The sequence below is a fragment of the Pipistrellus kuhlii genome, unplaced genomic scaffold (assembly GCF_014108245.1).
Source record: "Pipistrellus kuhlii isolate mPipKuh1 unplaced genomic scaffold, mPipKuh1.p scaffold_m20_p_2, whole genome shotgun sequence".
In the NCBI taxonomy this organism is placed as follows: Eukaryota; Metazoa; Chordata; class Mammalia; order Chiroptera; family Vespertilionidae; genus Pipistrellus; species Pipistrellus kuhlii.
Genome location: NW_023425515.1, coordinates 175,904,992 through 175,920,320, shown reverse-complemented (window position 1 = coordinate 175,920,320; position 15,329 = coordinate 175,904,992). Strand labels below are relative to the sequence as shown.

General features: G+C 55.0%; 1 protein-coding gene across 1 annotated transcript; it reads right to left on the bottom strand.

Annotated features, from left to right (window-relative positions):
- Positions 1 to 3,881: 3,881 nt before the first annotated feature.
- A3GALT2 (alpha 1,3-galactosyltransferase 2) lies at positions 3,882 to 14,974 on the bottom strand. Its single transcript, XM_036448475.2, has 5 exons — positions 14,915 to 14,974; positions 8,216 to 8,299; positions 7,937 to 8,026; positions 7,534 to 7,671; positions 3,882 to 4,639 (listed from the first exon to the last, which is right to left on the bottom strand). The coding sequence occupies exons 1-5, from the start codon at positions 14,935 to 14,937 to the stop codon at positions 3,952 to 3,954; spliced, it is 1,023 nt and encodes a 340-aa protein (XP_036304368.1). The 5' UTR covers positions 14,938 to 14,974; the 3' UTR covers positions 3,882 to 3,951.
- Between the last annotated feature and the right edge of the window lie 355 nt (positions 14,975 to 15,329).

Below are 15,329 nucleotides of genomic sequence, written 5' to 3'. Positions count from 1 at the left end.
TGAAGAAGTAGTGTTAGAAGAAGTTTAAGTTTAAAAAATTGGGCTCGCAAAAGAAATTTCAATTGTACTCTTGATATTTGGCTCTGTTGACTGATGAGTTTGCCGACCACTCTAGGGTAAGATGGGGATCATGGTTGTGAATATTTCTCTCTTTTCCTCGTCCAGCATAGCTAGAGAGCAGTCTGGTACCTGAGTAGGGGTAGCTGGGGATTGAGAAAATTAAATAAAAAGACAGACACAGAGATGGAAGGAAAAAGCTGGGGCCAGGTGGGACCACTGTCCTCTGATGGAGAGACAGGGACCCAGAGTCCATACAGTGTGTTTATTTTATTCAGCAAAACCCAGGAAATTTTACTAAAGGCCAAGACAAAGGAGGGGATGTGCATTCTCGGGTGGGCCTGAGTGGAGTTCTATTCATTCCTGGTGCTTGGCCGGATTTAAATAACAAAACCCACCTGCTGGCACCTGGGCCAAAGGTCAGGCTGACAACACTCCTACCTCTTGGCAAAGTGTGTTTCCAGGACGGCTTTGCCAACGCCACGATTCAGCTGCCAGTAATTAAAGAAATGCTCACGTGCCTTCCCAGGCACTCTCTACAATGGTCCCAGAGGAAGAGGTGTACCAGATCATAGTCTAACCTGTTCCCCAAGACAGATGTCCTGGGGAACAGGTTCTTCTGGGTTTTGCTTGCCTGCTTTAGGTACGAGGGAAGTGAGAACTGCTTTTGAGAGGGGAGGTATCTTTTATTCCACATCATCAATATCTGGAACTGGGCTTATACAAATTACTAGATTATTAATGCCATCAGGATTGGCTTATGGCTGGACTTGCTCTCCTCCCTGGGAGCAGTGGAGGCTGCTAAAACTGCAAGTCTATGTGAACACTACCTAACAGATTCCGGAGACCTGGAGTGAAGTCCCACCCTCTCAGGCCCGTGTTCCCAACGGTCCGACAAAAGCCAGGGGCTTCCCGTGGTTCCCTCTCCTGTGGCCTTGGCTCTGGGACCCCCTTTCCCGGAGGACCTGTGACTTCCTGCTCCCATTCGGAGCCTGTGTCTTCCTCGGTTAGAGATGCAGAGTCTGGACAGCAGCCATGGATGAGGAAACATCTCTCCTAGACACTGTGACCAAACAGACCCGTGAGCCCCAGAACAAGGAAATGTCGTTTTTGTAAACATTGACTCTCCAGGAAAATGCCACGAAGACTCATTTTATTATGATACCAACAAGAGAACTCCCATCATGCAGAAAAGCATTATAAACGTTTATCTGAGCCCTGGCCAGTGTGGCTCAGCTGGTTGGGCGTTCTCCCAGGAGGTTGCTGTGCACCAGGATGGTGCTGGTCCGATTCTGGTGAGGGCATAGGCCCGAGCTGCAGGCTCCATCCCTGGTAGAGAGTGAGCAGGAGGCAGGCAGCTGATCAGTATTGATGTTTTTTTCTCTCTCTCTCCCCCTTCCTCTCTCTCTAAGAACCAACAAACTTCTTAAAAACCATCCCAATAAACACATTAAAAAAAAAATTTGCCCTAGCCCAGTGGATAGAGCATCTGCCCATGGACTGAAGGGTCCCGGGTTTGATTCTGGCCAAGGGCATGTACAGGCTCGATTCCCTGAGTGTATTTGGGAGGCAACCAGTCAATGTGTCTCTCTCATATCGATGTTTCTCTCTCTTTGTCTTTCCCATCCCTTCCACTCTCTCTAAAAATCAATGGGAAGAATATCCTCGGCTGAGGATTAAAAATAAATACATAAACAAGTAAGTAAATAAATAAACTGCCCGGCCACTGCGGCAGAGGTTGGGCGTCAGCCTATGAACCAGGAGGTCACAGTTCGATTCCCAATCAGGGCACATGCCCAGGTTGCAGGCTCAATCCCCAGTGTGGGGCTTGCCGGTGGCAGCCGATCAATGATTCTCATTGACGTTTCATCTCTTTTCCTCCCCCTTCCTTTCTGAAATAAAAAATAATAATAAATTAGAAATGAATTCCTATAAAAAAAAAATTAAAGAGTTTGAGCCAAATTTTGCCTGGAAACAAAATCTCAAAGACTGAGAAAATGCTCTGAAAAAAAGGCAGTTTTGCAGTTCTTTGGATGCACTTACAACTAAAGGAGAAAAAGCGTAAGGAAGATACATAAAAATCACTGGTGATAGATTAGGGAGGTGGGAGAAAGCAGAGCGGGCAAATCTCTAGGAATGGATAAAAAAGCAAAGTGGAGAAACGCACCGCTTTCCATTGGCAGTGCAGGACTACTAGTAATTAACACAGCACACAGAGACGGAATTGGGGAAACGGGGTAACAACGGGGGGCTCCGGTGATCTCCGCTCGCCGGCCCGTTTCCGGGCACCAGCAAAGCTCAGCCTGTGCTGTGTCCTCCAGGGAAAAGCGGTCATTCTGCCATCCACAGGGCTGTTACCTTAGATGTAGAAGTACAGCGAACAGGACTCGCTCGAGGTAGAGGTTGACCTTTGCTAAGGATGCTGTGGTCCTGGATGTGACTCCTACCACGGCCTGCCCAGTCAGGAATTGAGGCTCAGACCACACTGTGTGGTTGCTGAGCTTATCAGGCCTGCCATGGGGCCCCCTGAACCTGTTAGGTTATATTATAGCCCCTTTTTCATTCGCAATAATATTACTTAAATATGTACAAACTATGCTTGAGGGGAGGTGAAAGGTCAAAGCCAAGGAGCTGGATGCCACAGGCATCCAGTTTCCTCATTAAAAAAAATAATAATAAAATAAAAAATGGCCGAAGCCGGTTTGGCTCAGTGGTACAGCGTCGGTCTGCAGACTGAAAGGTCCCAGGTTCGATTCGGGTCAAGGCATGTACATTGGTTGCGGGCACATCCCTAGTAGGGGGTGTGCAAGAGGCAGCTGGTCGATGTTTCTCTCTCATCGATGTTTCTAGCTCTCTATCTCTCTCTCCCTTCCTCTCTGTAAAAAATCAATAAAATATATTTTTAAAAAATGGAGGGTTGCTGATGGGGGGGGGGGGGGCGTGCGCTAAAACATCTCTTCAGGTGGCATAGGCTAAATTCATTAAGGTCAGAGGCGAAAGGTCTCAGTTCCCTGCAGAAAGTGAGGGAAAGGAGGCTTGCAAGTGAGAAGCTCCCTTCTGGAGTTGTTGCTGTTGTGTGTGTGTGTGTGTTGTTTGTTTTTGCCTTTTTGTAATGCAAGTGCCCAATTGAAGCCTTGATTGCCAAGGCAGGCAGGTCCAGGAGAGCAGCTGTCACCAATAAGCCAGGGCCAGCCACAGGAGGAAGGAGCCAGGCTGCACCCCCACTGAGCTCCTGTGTCTTAGAGATCTTGGGCCTCTTGTTTTTCCTCTTCCGGAGCTTTCCATCCCCGTTCTCACACGCTGAATTCACCAACAAAGTAAGCCCATGAAACCCTAGGACCCCACTCGGTCCCCATACAAGGGAACCCGGGCCTGCCCTCTCTCGACCTGAGCCCTGGCTCCCGGTGAGCTGTGTCAATTCCAGGTCCTGGAAGTCATTTTCTCCCGTGTCCTGACGGCTTCTGCCGAAGAACCACATGCACAGGCCCAACCACAACATTGTTTGCCATCGGCTGGGACCAGCGCAAAAACACCCTGGAGGGCCAGGGCGCCTCCCAACTCCTGTCCGGGCACCTGCAGGAGGCAGTAGGGCTGCTTCCAGCCCCTCTCGCCCTGTCCTCCAAAGCGCCATGCTGCTTCCAGCACGGTCACCGATGGCCCCAGGGTCCCTGATGGCCCCAGGGTCCCCGATGGCCGCAGGGTCACCTATGGCCGCAGTGACCCCGATGGCCACAGGGACCCCTATGGCCGCAGGGTCCCCTATGGCCGCAGGGACCCCGATGGCCGCAGGGTCCCCGATGGCTGCAGGGACCCCGACGGCTGCAGAGTCCCCTCTTGCTGTCCATCTCCCTAGGGTCCCGGTGTCCGCCGGAGGGGCGAGGCCCGGCCCGGCCCCTAGTCGCGCACCAGCGTGTACTCCTTGGGCGCCCAGAGCAGGCGCGGGCGGCGGATCTCGGCGCGCCGGCCGATGTCGGGGCACCAGCAGAACTCGGGCGACAGCACCTTGGCGGGCTTGTGCAGCCAGAAGTACTTGTTGAGGTGGCTCTCGTCGTGCCAGCGCGCCTCCAGGCCGCGCGCGCGGTCCCGCTGCTGGCCCCGCGCGCAGTGCGCCGTCAGCCGGCGCAGCGCCGCCACGCGGCCGCCGAACAGCGCGGCGTGGTAGTAGAAGTCGCCCTCGCCGGGCGCCAGCGCGGCGGCCGAGCGCGGGTCGCTCTCGTAGGGCAGCAGCCTCCGCGGCCAGCGGTAGCGCCAGGCGTGCAGCTGCGCCACCGAGTCGGCCAGCGTCTCGGGCCCGAAGGCGCCGCTGAAGAACTGGTCCACGTCCATGCAGAACACGAAGTGCGCCTCGCGGCCCAGCCGGCCGCCCAGCGCCACGTGCAGCGTGCGCATGCGCTCCATGGACACGTCCTGCCAGCGCCGCTCGCGCGGCACCCGCTCCACGCGCAGCCGGCGGCGCGGGCCCAGCGGCAGGCGCGGCACGGCGGCCGGCCGCTCCGTGAACACGTAGTAGACCACGCGCTGGCCCACCATGAAGTGCTGCTCGGCCGTCTCCAGGAAGCGCGCCAGGTACTTCTCCAGGTACCTGCAGGGGCGTGGGGTGAGGGTGGGGGTGTCATCCCGGACAAGGCGCGCCCTGCACAGCCGTGACCTTGACCTTGACTCTCCTCCTTATCCCCTCGCCCTTTGTCCTCTCCCCTCCCCTAAGGTGACCAGGCGTCCCGCTTTTGGCGGGACAGTCCCGATTTTTATTTAAAAAAAAAAAAATTTATTGATTTTCCACAGAGAGGAAGGGAGAGGGATAGAGAGCTAGAAACGTCGATGAGAGAGAAACATCGACCAGCTGCCTCCTGCACCCCCCCACCCCAGGGATGTGCCCGCAACCAAGGTACGGGCCCTGGACCGGAATCGAACCCGGGACCCTTCAGTCCGCAGACCATCGCTCTATCCACTGAGCCAAACCGGTTTTGGCAGCAATTTGTCCCACGGCGCTTTAAAAAAAGTCCCGGTTTTTGAAAAAATCGGGACTTTTTTTAAAGCGCCGTGGGACGAGAGACAAATTGTTAAAAATCGGGACCATCACGCCAAAAGCGGGACGTCTGGTCACCTTTACCCTCCTCCCCCCAACTTGAGCCTTCCTGCTCTTCCGCATTCAGGTCCTTGTTAACTTGCAACCTCAGTCCCTGGAGCTCCCTCCGGAACGCTCCTATCCCCAAATCGTGCAAGCCATTAGAGATGATTGCAAATTGTTTGCCACGGGTGCCCTCAGGGCTGTCTTCCTTCCCTGACCGCAGTACCAAGGAGGTGGCGCTGCATGGGCTTTCCAAGGGCTGATGGTGCTAGCCTTTATTTCTCTAGAGCGCTGGGCCTTGGTTTAGTAAGTTCCAAGTTTGGATGTTATGTGAGGAAGCCCACACCAGCCGCACAGAGAGGCTGTGTGCAGAGAGGTGGCCCACCAGGCTTTGGCTGTTGGGTACCCCAGGAGAGACCCAGATGCTGGGGAACAGTGGCATGCTTCCTGTGGAGCCCTGTTGGAATTCCTGGCCCACAAAAATCATGAGCTATAACCCTAGCCTATATAATAAAAGGCTAATATGCAAATCGACTGAATAGGGGAATGACAGATCGCTATGATGTGCACTGACCACAAGGGGGCAGATGCTCAACGTAGGGGATTGCCACTCAGCCAGAAGCCAGTGCATGGCTGGCCAGAACAGCGGTGGTGGGAGCCTCTCCCGCCTCTGCGGCAGCGATAAGGATGTCCCACTGCCGGATTAGCCATCAGTCAGATATGCCCCAAGGGCTCCCGGACTGCAAGAGCGTGCAGGCTGGGCTGAGGGACCCCTTCTCCCCTACCCCGAGTGCACGAATTTTGTGTACTGGGCTTCTAGTGATAAATAATTGTCTTAACTCCCTAAGTTTGTGGTAATTCCTTACTAGAAAATTTGTAACATTGGAGACTTTGTATTGAAAGATTTTGGGGTCCCAGGGTTCTGAAATAATAGTATTATAATAATGCCTAATAATTTTGAACATTTATCACGTGGCAGACAGTGTTCTAAGTGGAGCATCTAAGCCTCACCATTTATTGTTATTGCTATTTTTGAGGCGAGGAAACTGAGCCACAAAGAGCTTTGGTGCCCAGTGCACCCATGCACACAGGCGGTAAGTTGCAGAGCTATGATCTGAACCAGCTTGGCATTCGGGACCGAGCTTTTACCTGCCCTCGCTCTATTCCCGGGAGGTTCGTGAGGACCTGGACTCAGAGACCTTGGAAAGCTCCGCCTTCCAGGGTGTTAGAGTCACAAAACCTTGGAATTCAGGCCCTCAAGGCCCTGGAATTTCTGGGCCCTGAGATTCTGCTGGTGCAAGAACGCCCTACTAGATACTTCGTATCCGGAATAGAAGTGGGAGCACAAGGTTCTGCCCGCCTGGCCGATGGGTCAGCCCTTAGTCCTGTTTGCCCTCTAAGTCCCAGGCACCGGCTTGGCTCCCTCTGCCTCTGGATTGTGGCGTTCAGAGGTCTGGGGTACTTGGTAACAGAATTCCTCCCACATTCTCTCCCTGGATGCCGAACTCCCACCGCCTTCCCGGAGCAGTCTGTTGCATTATGACAGATGCTTCCTCTAACTGCCCTGAACTCCATCTCCGGGCACCTTACTTAGGGTCACTTCCAGCTGTCCCCTTTGCATCTGCAAAGTGGGCACCCAGCTTGGACAGCTGCCATCCATAATGGGGGTGTCAGTGCCCTTGGGATTTCTCCCCTTCCTCTCCCCACTTCAGACTCCTCTCCCGCAGCAATTCTGTCCTCCACCCTCCTCAGCCACCTAGCCCCATGTCTGCTCCCTGGGCCTGCTCACCATCAGTCTGTCCTACCCTGTGATCCCCCATCCTTCCAGCCCTCTTTCTGTGATCCCCTCTTCAGCAGCCTTCCCCACTGAGTGCTCAGGTTTGAACCCCTTTCTCAGCACCCCCTCCTCTCTTCACTTCCCTCTCTACCCAGCTCAAGATTCACCCCCTTGCAGAAACCCTCAGTGCCCCTGCCCCTTCCCCTCCATCAGGCTCGATGGGCAAGCCTCCCCCCTCCCCTTATCGCGCGCCGGCCTCTGAGCCACTGACCTCCAGGGGGCACTCCCTGCAGCCACGCTGGTTCCTCTATCCGCCCACCTGCTCTCCCCTCGTCTCACCAGCATCATTTTTTCACCACCAACCCAGTGTCTCCAAACGGACGGCAGCCCCGGGGCAGGTTCTTAGCAGGACACGGCGCGGAGCCCCTGGCCGCCCGTGCTGGGTGAGCTGCACAGGGCTAGTGCCCAGGAGGGACAGGCAGGGGACGAATGGGGTGGGGGTGCTGTCTCTGCCTTCTGCGTCACCTTGGGATCCTCTGGCATAGCGAACAGGGAGCCCCACTACCCATATCACATGCACACACACCCCTTCCCCCCGATTGACAGCCCTGCTCCCCTCCCCAGGTCTTACCTGCCGACAGCAAAGACCGTCAGCCCAATGGTGAGGTTCTGCTGTATGGCCTCTTGTTGGGCCACATCTGGATCAAAAGTGCCATCCCAGAGAATGGGGGCGCCCCAGGAGGTGCAGGTCAGGACTTCAGGCCGGGCCCTGGCCAGAGCAAGGATGGGAGATGGGGTCCCTCTGTCCACCCACTTGGTGATGCTCACTGCCATCTCCCCATGCTGGGCCCGAGGGACCCCCGGGGGGGCATACGCAGTCCCTGGCCGGGACCAACCCAAGCAGGTCCCGAGGTGTGCGGCCCGCGGGGCCATGGGGTGGAGAAGCCTGGCTCTGCGGGGTGGGAGGGCAGGGACGCCGGAGCATAGACCGGAGGGCACATGGGCGATCTCAGGGTGGGGGGCTGTCTCCTTACCAGAGGTGCAGGAGCCCTGTGAAGTTGTCCCTCAGCAGGGGCTCTCTGGCCAGATGGCAGGTGCCCATGGGGATGAAGGTTTCCAGGTGCCTGTTGGCGGGGCAGCAGTGAGGGGCTGCCAGCCTGCTCAGCAGTCTGTGGCTCTGCTCCTTCCGGGAGGGAGAGCCCACAGGACGCTTGAGGGGGCTGGTCTGGCCACACCCTCCCGCCCTCCAGGGGATGCCTGGGGAGTCCCTCCTGTCCCCGAGGGCCCCCCGGAGCGCCCGGAGGGAGGCGTACCTGAGTGCAGGGAGCCCGCACAGGAGCAGCCCTGAGAAGCTGACTGCAAGCAGGATCAGCCACCAGAAGATCCTCTTCCAGGCCCTGCGGGCGGGAAGGGCAGCAGCAGCACACGATTTACATTTCTGTTTATGTTTATGTACACACAGATCCCTACACACACACACACACACACACACACACACACACACACACCTACACATACACACACACTCACACATCCCTACACACATGCACACACACATCCCTACACATACACACACATCCCTACACACACACAGATCCCTACACACACAGATCCCTACACACACACACACACACACACACTCACACACATCCCTACACATACACACACACTCACACATCCCTACACACACACACACACACACATCCCTACACACACACACACTCACACATCCCTACACACACACACACACACACACACATCCCTACACACATGCACACACACATCCCTACACATACACACACATCCCTACACACACACAGATCCCTACACACACAGATCCCTACACACACACTCACACATCCCTACACACACACACACACACACACTCACACATCCCTACACACACATCCCTACACACACACACACACACACACATCCCTACACACACACACATCCCTACACACACACACACACACACACACATCCCTACACACACACACACACACACACATCCCTACACATACACACACACACTCACACACATCCCTACACACATGCACACACACATCCCTACACACACACACACACACACACACATCCCTACACATACACACACACACACTCACACACATCCCTACACACATGCACACACACATCCCTACACATACACACACATCCCTACACACACACAGATCCCTACACACACAGATCCCTACACACACACTCACACATCCCTACACACACACACACACACACACACACTCACACATCCCTACACACACATCCCTACACACACACACACAGATCCCTACACACACACACATCCCTACACACACACACACACACATCCCTACACACACACACACACACACACATCCCTACACACACACACACATCCCTACACACACACACACACACACACACATCCCTACACACACACACATCCCTACACACACACACACACACACACACACATCCCTTCCTGTGTGTCTCTCCAGAAAGAGTCTGCTCAGGCAGGCCGGTGGTGAATATGGTAGCAGGTTCCCCTCTCCTCCCCTTCTCTTCCCTCCTTTTCCCTCCCTTTCTTTTTCTTTTCTTTTCTTACCCTGTAATGATTTTCATCACCTCTTTCTTTCTCCCCACAGACGGTAGCACAGCAGCTAATACTGCACCTTGCATCTTCCACTCAATAATGTCTTTGAGGTTATTCCATCTCAGAGCTTAAATCGCTTCCTCACCCTTCGTTCCGTTGATTGGCAATAGCATAATGTATCCGGCCAGGCCCCTTCTAATGAGCATTTAGGTGTACACTGGGTGGCCAGATTAATGTGATCTCTGAACGCATCACAGTCTGGCCACTCGGTGCATACGCTTTGCTTTTACCAGTAGTGCTGGGGGCACAGCCTCGGGCAGCTCTGGGGATGCTAGCATTAGGTGTGGGGTGTTTTGTCCGGGAAGGGGCTGGGGCTGGGACTGAGCTGGGATGGGAGAGCGTCTGGGAGGGGAGGCAGGGAAGTTGTGGCCGGTGGCTGGGAGGTGAGAGCTAACTCTAGGGGAAGAGTTGCTGGGCTGCGGGAGGGCAGCTGTGGCCAGGGACCAGGTGTCTATCGTGGCTCCAGTCACCGGGCTGGTTCCTCCAGCAGTACTCAGCAGCCCCCTTCCTGGCTCGGAGGAGGTGGACTCAGATTTGTCGGTGGCTGGTTGTTTTCCAGGAAGGAGGCCAAGAGTTGAGAATCTTTTTTTTAAAAAAAATAAATATTTTATTTATTTTTTACAGAGAGGAAGGGAGAGGGATAGTTAGAAACATCGAAGAGAGTCATTGATCAGCTGCCTCTTGCACACACACACCCCTCCCCCCCCACTGGGGATGTGCCTGCAACCAAGGTACATGCCCCTGACCGGAATCCAACCTGGGACCCTTCAGTCTGAAGGCTGATGCTCTATCCACTGAGCCAAACCGGTTTTGGCAAGAGTTGAGAATCTTAATAAGCTCCTTCTGGGGGTCTTAGCCAGCTCTCTGCATCTCTGATGTGTGCCCGTGTCTCTGGAGAGGCTGGACCCCCATGGTGAGCAGCATAGACATTGGGACCAGACCCTTGGGTTCGAATCCCAGCTCCACCGCTTATTAGCTGCCTGAGCACAGGCAAGGCTGTGGACGTCTGCACTGTGGTCTCCTCATCGGTCACATGTGGCTAAGAAGACCGGCCTCAGAGAGCCACCATGGTCACTGAGTTGTCACATGCTGAGTGAAGAGAACAAGGCTCACACATACCAGTGGCTCCGTAAGCTGTGGCTACTGTTGTATGTCTGAATAGTTAATAGTGATGTTGGTATCCCCGTCTGCCCCTGCTGTCCCTCCAGCCCCCACAGCGACCCTGCCCGCTCCCCCCTCGTCAGGACCAGTCCAGCAGCAGCCTCCGTGCCCCCAGTCATTCCCCACACAGCCCCCGGACACCTCACAAAACACCAGCCCGCCTTCCCGGTTTCCACATCACACGACCAGGCAAATCCTCAAAGAGTAAATTTAGTAGTCAAACGTGGAAGTTTTCACCCTCACTAGTAATCAAAGATATTTTAAATGAGCTCATTTGATAGGCAAATTAGGACAAGTAACCACCTTCTTCTAATTTGCCTATCAAATGAGCTCATTTCAAAAAGAAAGAAGCCACGGAAAATGGTTTGGCTCAGTGGATAGAGCATCAGCCTGTGGACTGAAGGGTCCCAGGTTCGATTCCAGTCAAGGGCATGTATGTTGGTTGCGGGCACATCCCTAGTGGAGGGTGTGCAGGGGGCAGCTGGTCGATGATTCTCTCTCATCGATGTTTCTGACTCTCTATCCCTCTCTCTTTCTCTCTGTAAAAAATCAATAAACTATATCTTTAAGAAAGACAGAAAGAAAGTAAAGAAGGAAGGAAGGAAGGAAGGAAGGAAGGAAGGAAGGAAGGAAGGAAGGAAGGAAGAAAGGAAGGAAGGGAGGGAAAGGAAAAGAAAAGAAAAGGAAACAAAACAAAAGAAAACAAAAGAAAACAAAAGAAAACAAAAGAAAAGAAAAGAGAAAAGGAAGAAACCTGGTGCCATTGCTCAGTTGTTGAGCATCAACCTGTGAACCAGGAGATCACGGTTCGATTCCCAGTCAGGGCACATGCCCGGGTTGTAGGCTCAATCCCCAGTGTGGGGCGGGAAGGAGGCAGCCGATCAATGATTCTCTCTCATCATTGATGTTTCTCTTTCTCCCTCTCCTTTCCTCTCTGAAATAAAAATACGTATTTTTTAAAAGTTGAAATTAAGAAAACTAGCCACGCTGCAGGAACACAGGGAGATGGGCTCTCACAGGTGCTGGCGGGTGTAGAGTACCGCAGCTCCTGTGGAGAGCTCCTTAGCTCAGGGGATTGACGCGTTCAGTCTTCATCCCCGCTAACCCAACAACCTCAGCTTCTGGGATTCTGTTCAAAGGAGATAATCCTCGGCGTGGAGTAAGTCTGGACCCGAGAGCCTGCCTCCGAGTTGGCGGTTTCTGTTCACTCATGCATTCCACCTATATTCATGGGTGCACGCTCAGAACCAGGTGCTGTGCTGGGTCAGGGTTTCAGAGGGCCTGTCTTCGAGGAGTCAGGAATGTTTGAGCCCACAGGGAGGGGGAAAAGGTCAGGTGACAGCAGCAAGCGGATGAATGGGACACAGCGCAGCGAAGGCTGTAATTAGTGTAAGGTGCTAGGAGGGCAGCCTGGAGCGCGGCACCTAAGCCTTGACAGGTGGGAAGTCAGGGCAGCCTCCTGGAGGAGGTGACCTCTAAGCCAGCACCCGAGCAATAGAAAGTATCCAAGAAAAGAAGAAAGGGCGGGAAGGGAGGCCCATGGAAAGGAGACAACAGTGTGCAAAAGTGACCAAATGGTTTTCTTAAGAGACCACAGCCTCCAGCGGACCTCCCTCCTGGAAGTGGGGTGCGGGCCGAATCGTGGCCTGGGGCCTCTGGTGGACTGACCTGGGCATCACTGGCAGTGACAGAGGACTCCTGGGGCCACTGGTGCCACCTGGTCTCTCCACGTGGATATCTCACAAGCCTCTCAAACTTATACAACCAGAAAGGGACTCTCGATTTCCCTCAGAGACCTGCTCCCCACTCAGGTCTCCTCCGTCCTGGGACATGAACATCATGAGATATATCCCATTTCTCAAACAGAAGACCTAGGAACCCCTCTTTATTCCTCCCATCCGCCATGCCCCACATGCAGTCACCAACAAGCCCTGTGGACTCTCCCACAAACACACTCCACTCCATCCATGGGCCTCCACCCCCTCTCATTCCATTCCAGGCCGCTGTATGGGTAACCTCATAACACCCCTCTCAGCCTCCCTGCTTGTACTCTTGCCCCCCAACAACCTGTTCTCCAGAATGGATTTTCGAAAACATGTTAGAACAGGTCCCTTCCCTCCTCCCGGCCTCCCAATGGCTCCGTATGCTCTTAGAACAAGCCCCGGCCCCTGGGGTCTGTGTGCAGAGCTCCACGCCCCTGGCTCCTGGGACCTCTCTGGTGCTCCCTGCTGTGCTCCGGCCCCAGCCTCCTCGTGCACCTCGGCATGGCTTGCCTTTGTCATGTGGAATCCGCCCTCTCTCACGCCTTGTCTCTTCTCTTCCAGTGACCCCGAAGCCCGCGCCCAGCCCAGCTCTCCCTGCACGCTGGCCTCAGGCACCGTGTGTCCCCCGGACTGCGGTGTCTACCTGAGGGTCCCACAGACACCTCCAGCTCAGGGCTTCCCAAGCTGCATTTGCATTCCCTGGTCTCTCCTTCCTCCTGCATTCTCCGTGACTGGTCCCATTACCCAAGCGGACCCTTCCCGCCACCCCTCCCCTCATAGCCATTCAGTCACCCGGTTCCATTGCATTTGCCTCCCCCATAGAGTTCTAAGCTCCCTCTTCTCCACCTCCCTGAACTCTTACCCCTCATTGTTTCTCATCAGAGAGGTTCCTGCAATTCTCCTCACTGGCCTCACAGTCTCCATCCTGTGATTCCTAGACTTGCTTTGACTGTGGGTCCTCCCACCTCTCTATCTTCGCCCAGATTGCTCTTCTCCCATCAACCACCTCCAAGCTCCCAATCATTCCTCAATACCTAGCTTCCTCCTGGGGACACATTCCTACATCTTCCCCTCAACCCCTGTCCTCCCAAGAGTTCCTGTGCAAACCCCTATGAGTTTCCTGTCTTATTTACTTTGGATCCGAGAGCCCGCCTTATAGTTGGCAGTATTAATAGTTATCTGTTCAGTAAATAAATGGGGTAATCATTGGGTTCCTTGCCTTCATTCTCCTTCCTAAACGGATGGCTACTCCTTTGCTTAAAACACCGTTTTCTTTAGGGTCCGCTCTGCACTCTTGCTGAGTAATCCCGGGAGCTTACTGAGGCAGCGGCCGTGCTGACAGTTCTGTGTCCCTGTCTCCTGGGAGTCTGACCACGATGGCTTCAGGAAGATACTGTGATTACCTCCATCTTGTAAACAGGGGCTGTGGCTCAGGATTAAATCATTTGCTCAGGCTCACACAGCTAGCGAGTGTTGGAGCTGAGGTTTGAACTTAGTTCTGTCTGACTCCCAAGCCAGAGCTTGGAATTTGGGGCTGTTTCTGACCTGGCCCCAGCTCAGCCCCGAGGCTCCTCTTCCAAAAGTCCCTGTTACCATCGCCCATAGGCCTGGCTCCACCTAAAGCTCCTCACGGTCCCAAGACAGTGTCTCTCCTACAAAAAGCCTTTCTCCCTCCTCTTTCCCCAGCTCCACGCTGAGCTCCCGGAGGGCTGGCTGCTCCAGGGCCTTTCCGGCTCCCGGAAGCAGGCTGCCCAGGTGCACGGCAGGAGGTTGGCTGGGACCTTTGCTCCCACTGCTGCCCCGATGCTTATCTTGGGCACTGGGTCTCCACCAGGGCAGCCAGGCAGAGCGCCCCAGGTGGCTCAGGCTGTCAGGGCTGGGAGGGTGCTGAGACCCAGGCCTGCGGCAGGCACCTGCCAGCTCCTGCGCCTTTCTATGCCCCAGCCCGGGAGCCCTTGGTCCATATGGCCGCTGCCTGGCCTATTCCTTCACATTCCCTTCTCAGATATTTTCACAAGGACCCCTTTCATCCCTCTTCTACCTGCAGAAGGTGGTCCCTCAAGCCCACCTCGTGCCCTGGTCCCTGCACTTCCTTTCAAGCGGGGTTAAGGACCATTAATTAGTTCCTAAGCAGGTACAAGCTTCCAATTCTGGACAGTCCCTGCCGGGGAACATGGAGACCTCGTTACAGTCGGGGTGCAGCCCCAGGCCTGCCTCCTCTGGCTCACCAAGGGTGCTCAGAGTCAGGGAAGCAAGAGGACTTACCCAGCTCCTCTCAGGCTACGAGATCTCCCAGAAAACCCCCTGCCGTCTCTATCTACCCCATCAGAGTCACCTTTCCCCAGGACCATCGTGGTGCCCCCTAGGCTGTTCTGGACGCCTCGTAGGCCAGCTGTCCTGCCCCAGTGCCCCCTACCCTGGGGGTGCCCACTCACCCGAGTCCTCCTTTGGGAGCCATGCTGGGAAGCTGGTGGGACGGCCTTCGAAGAACTCCCTCAGATCAGAGCTGGGGAAGCGTTTCCGGCCTCTGGAACCACACCCCGCGGCAGGTGGATGAGCGGCCTTGCCCGCCCCGGTGTGGGACTGAGGAGTGGCACCTGCTGGAGGAGGCTGGCCCCAGGCTGCAGAGGAGGCCGGGAACTCCCTTGGAAAAGGGTGGACCGGAGTAAGGCCGCTCCGATTGGCCGGAGGCTCCGAGCTACTTTTCCTCTCTCGGTGCCTTGCGCCTCTTCGAGCATCTTCTGGTCTGACCAGGGAAAGGCTTCAGCCAGAGCCCCAGGGCATTGGTCTCCCGCCTGTGATCTTGGAGAGTTTACCCTGGGAGTCCTTTGCCTCCTCTGGGAAATGGGG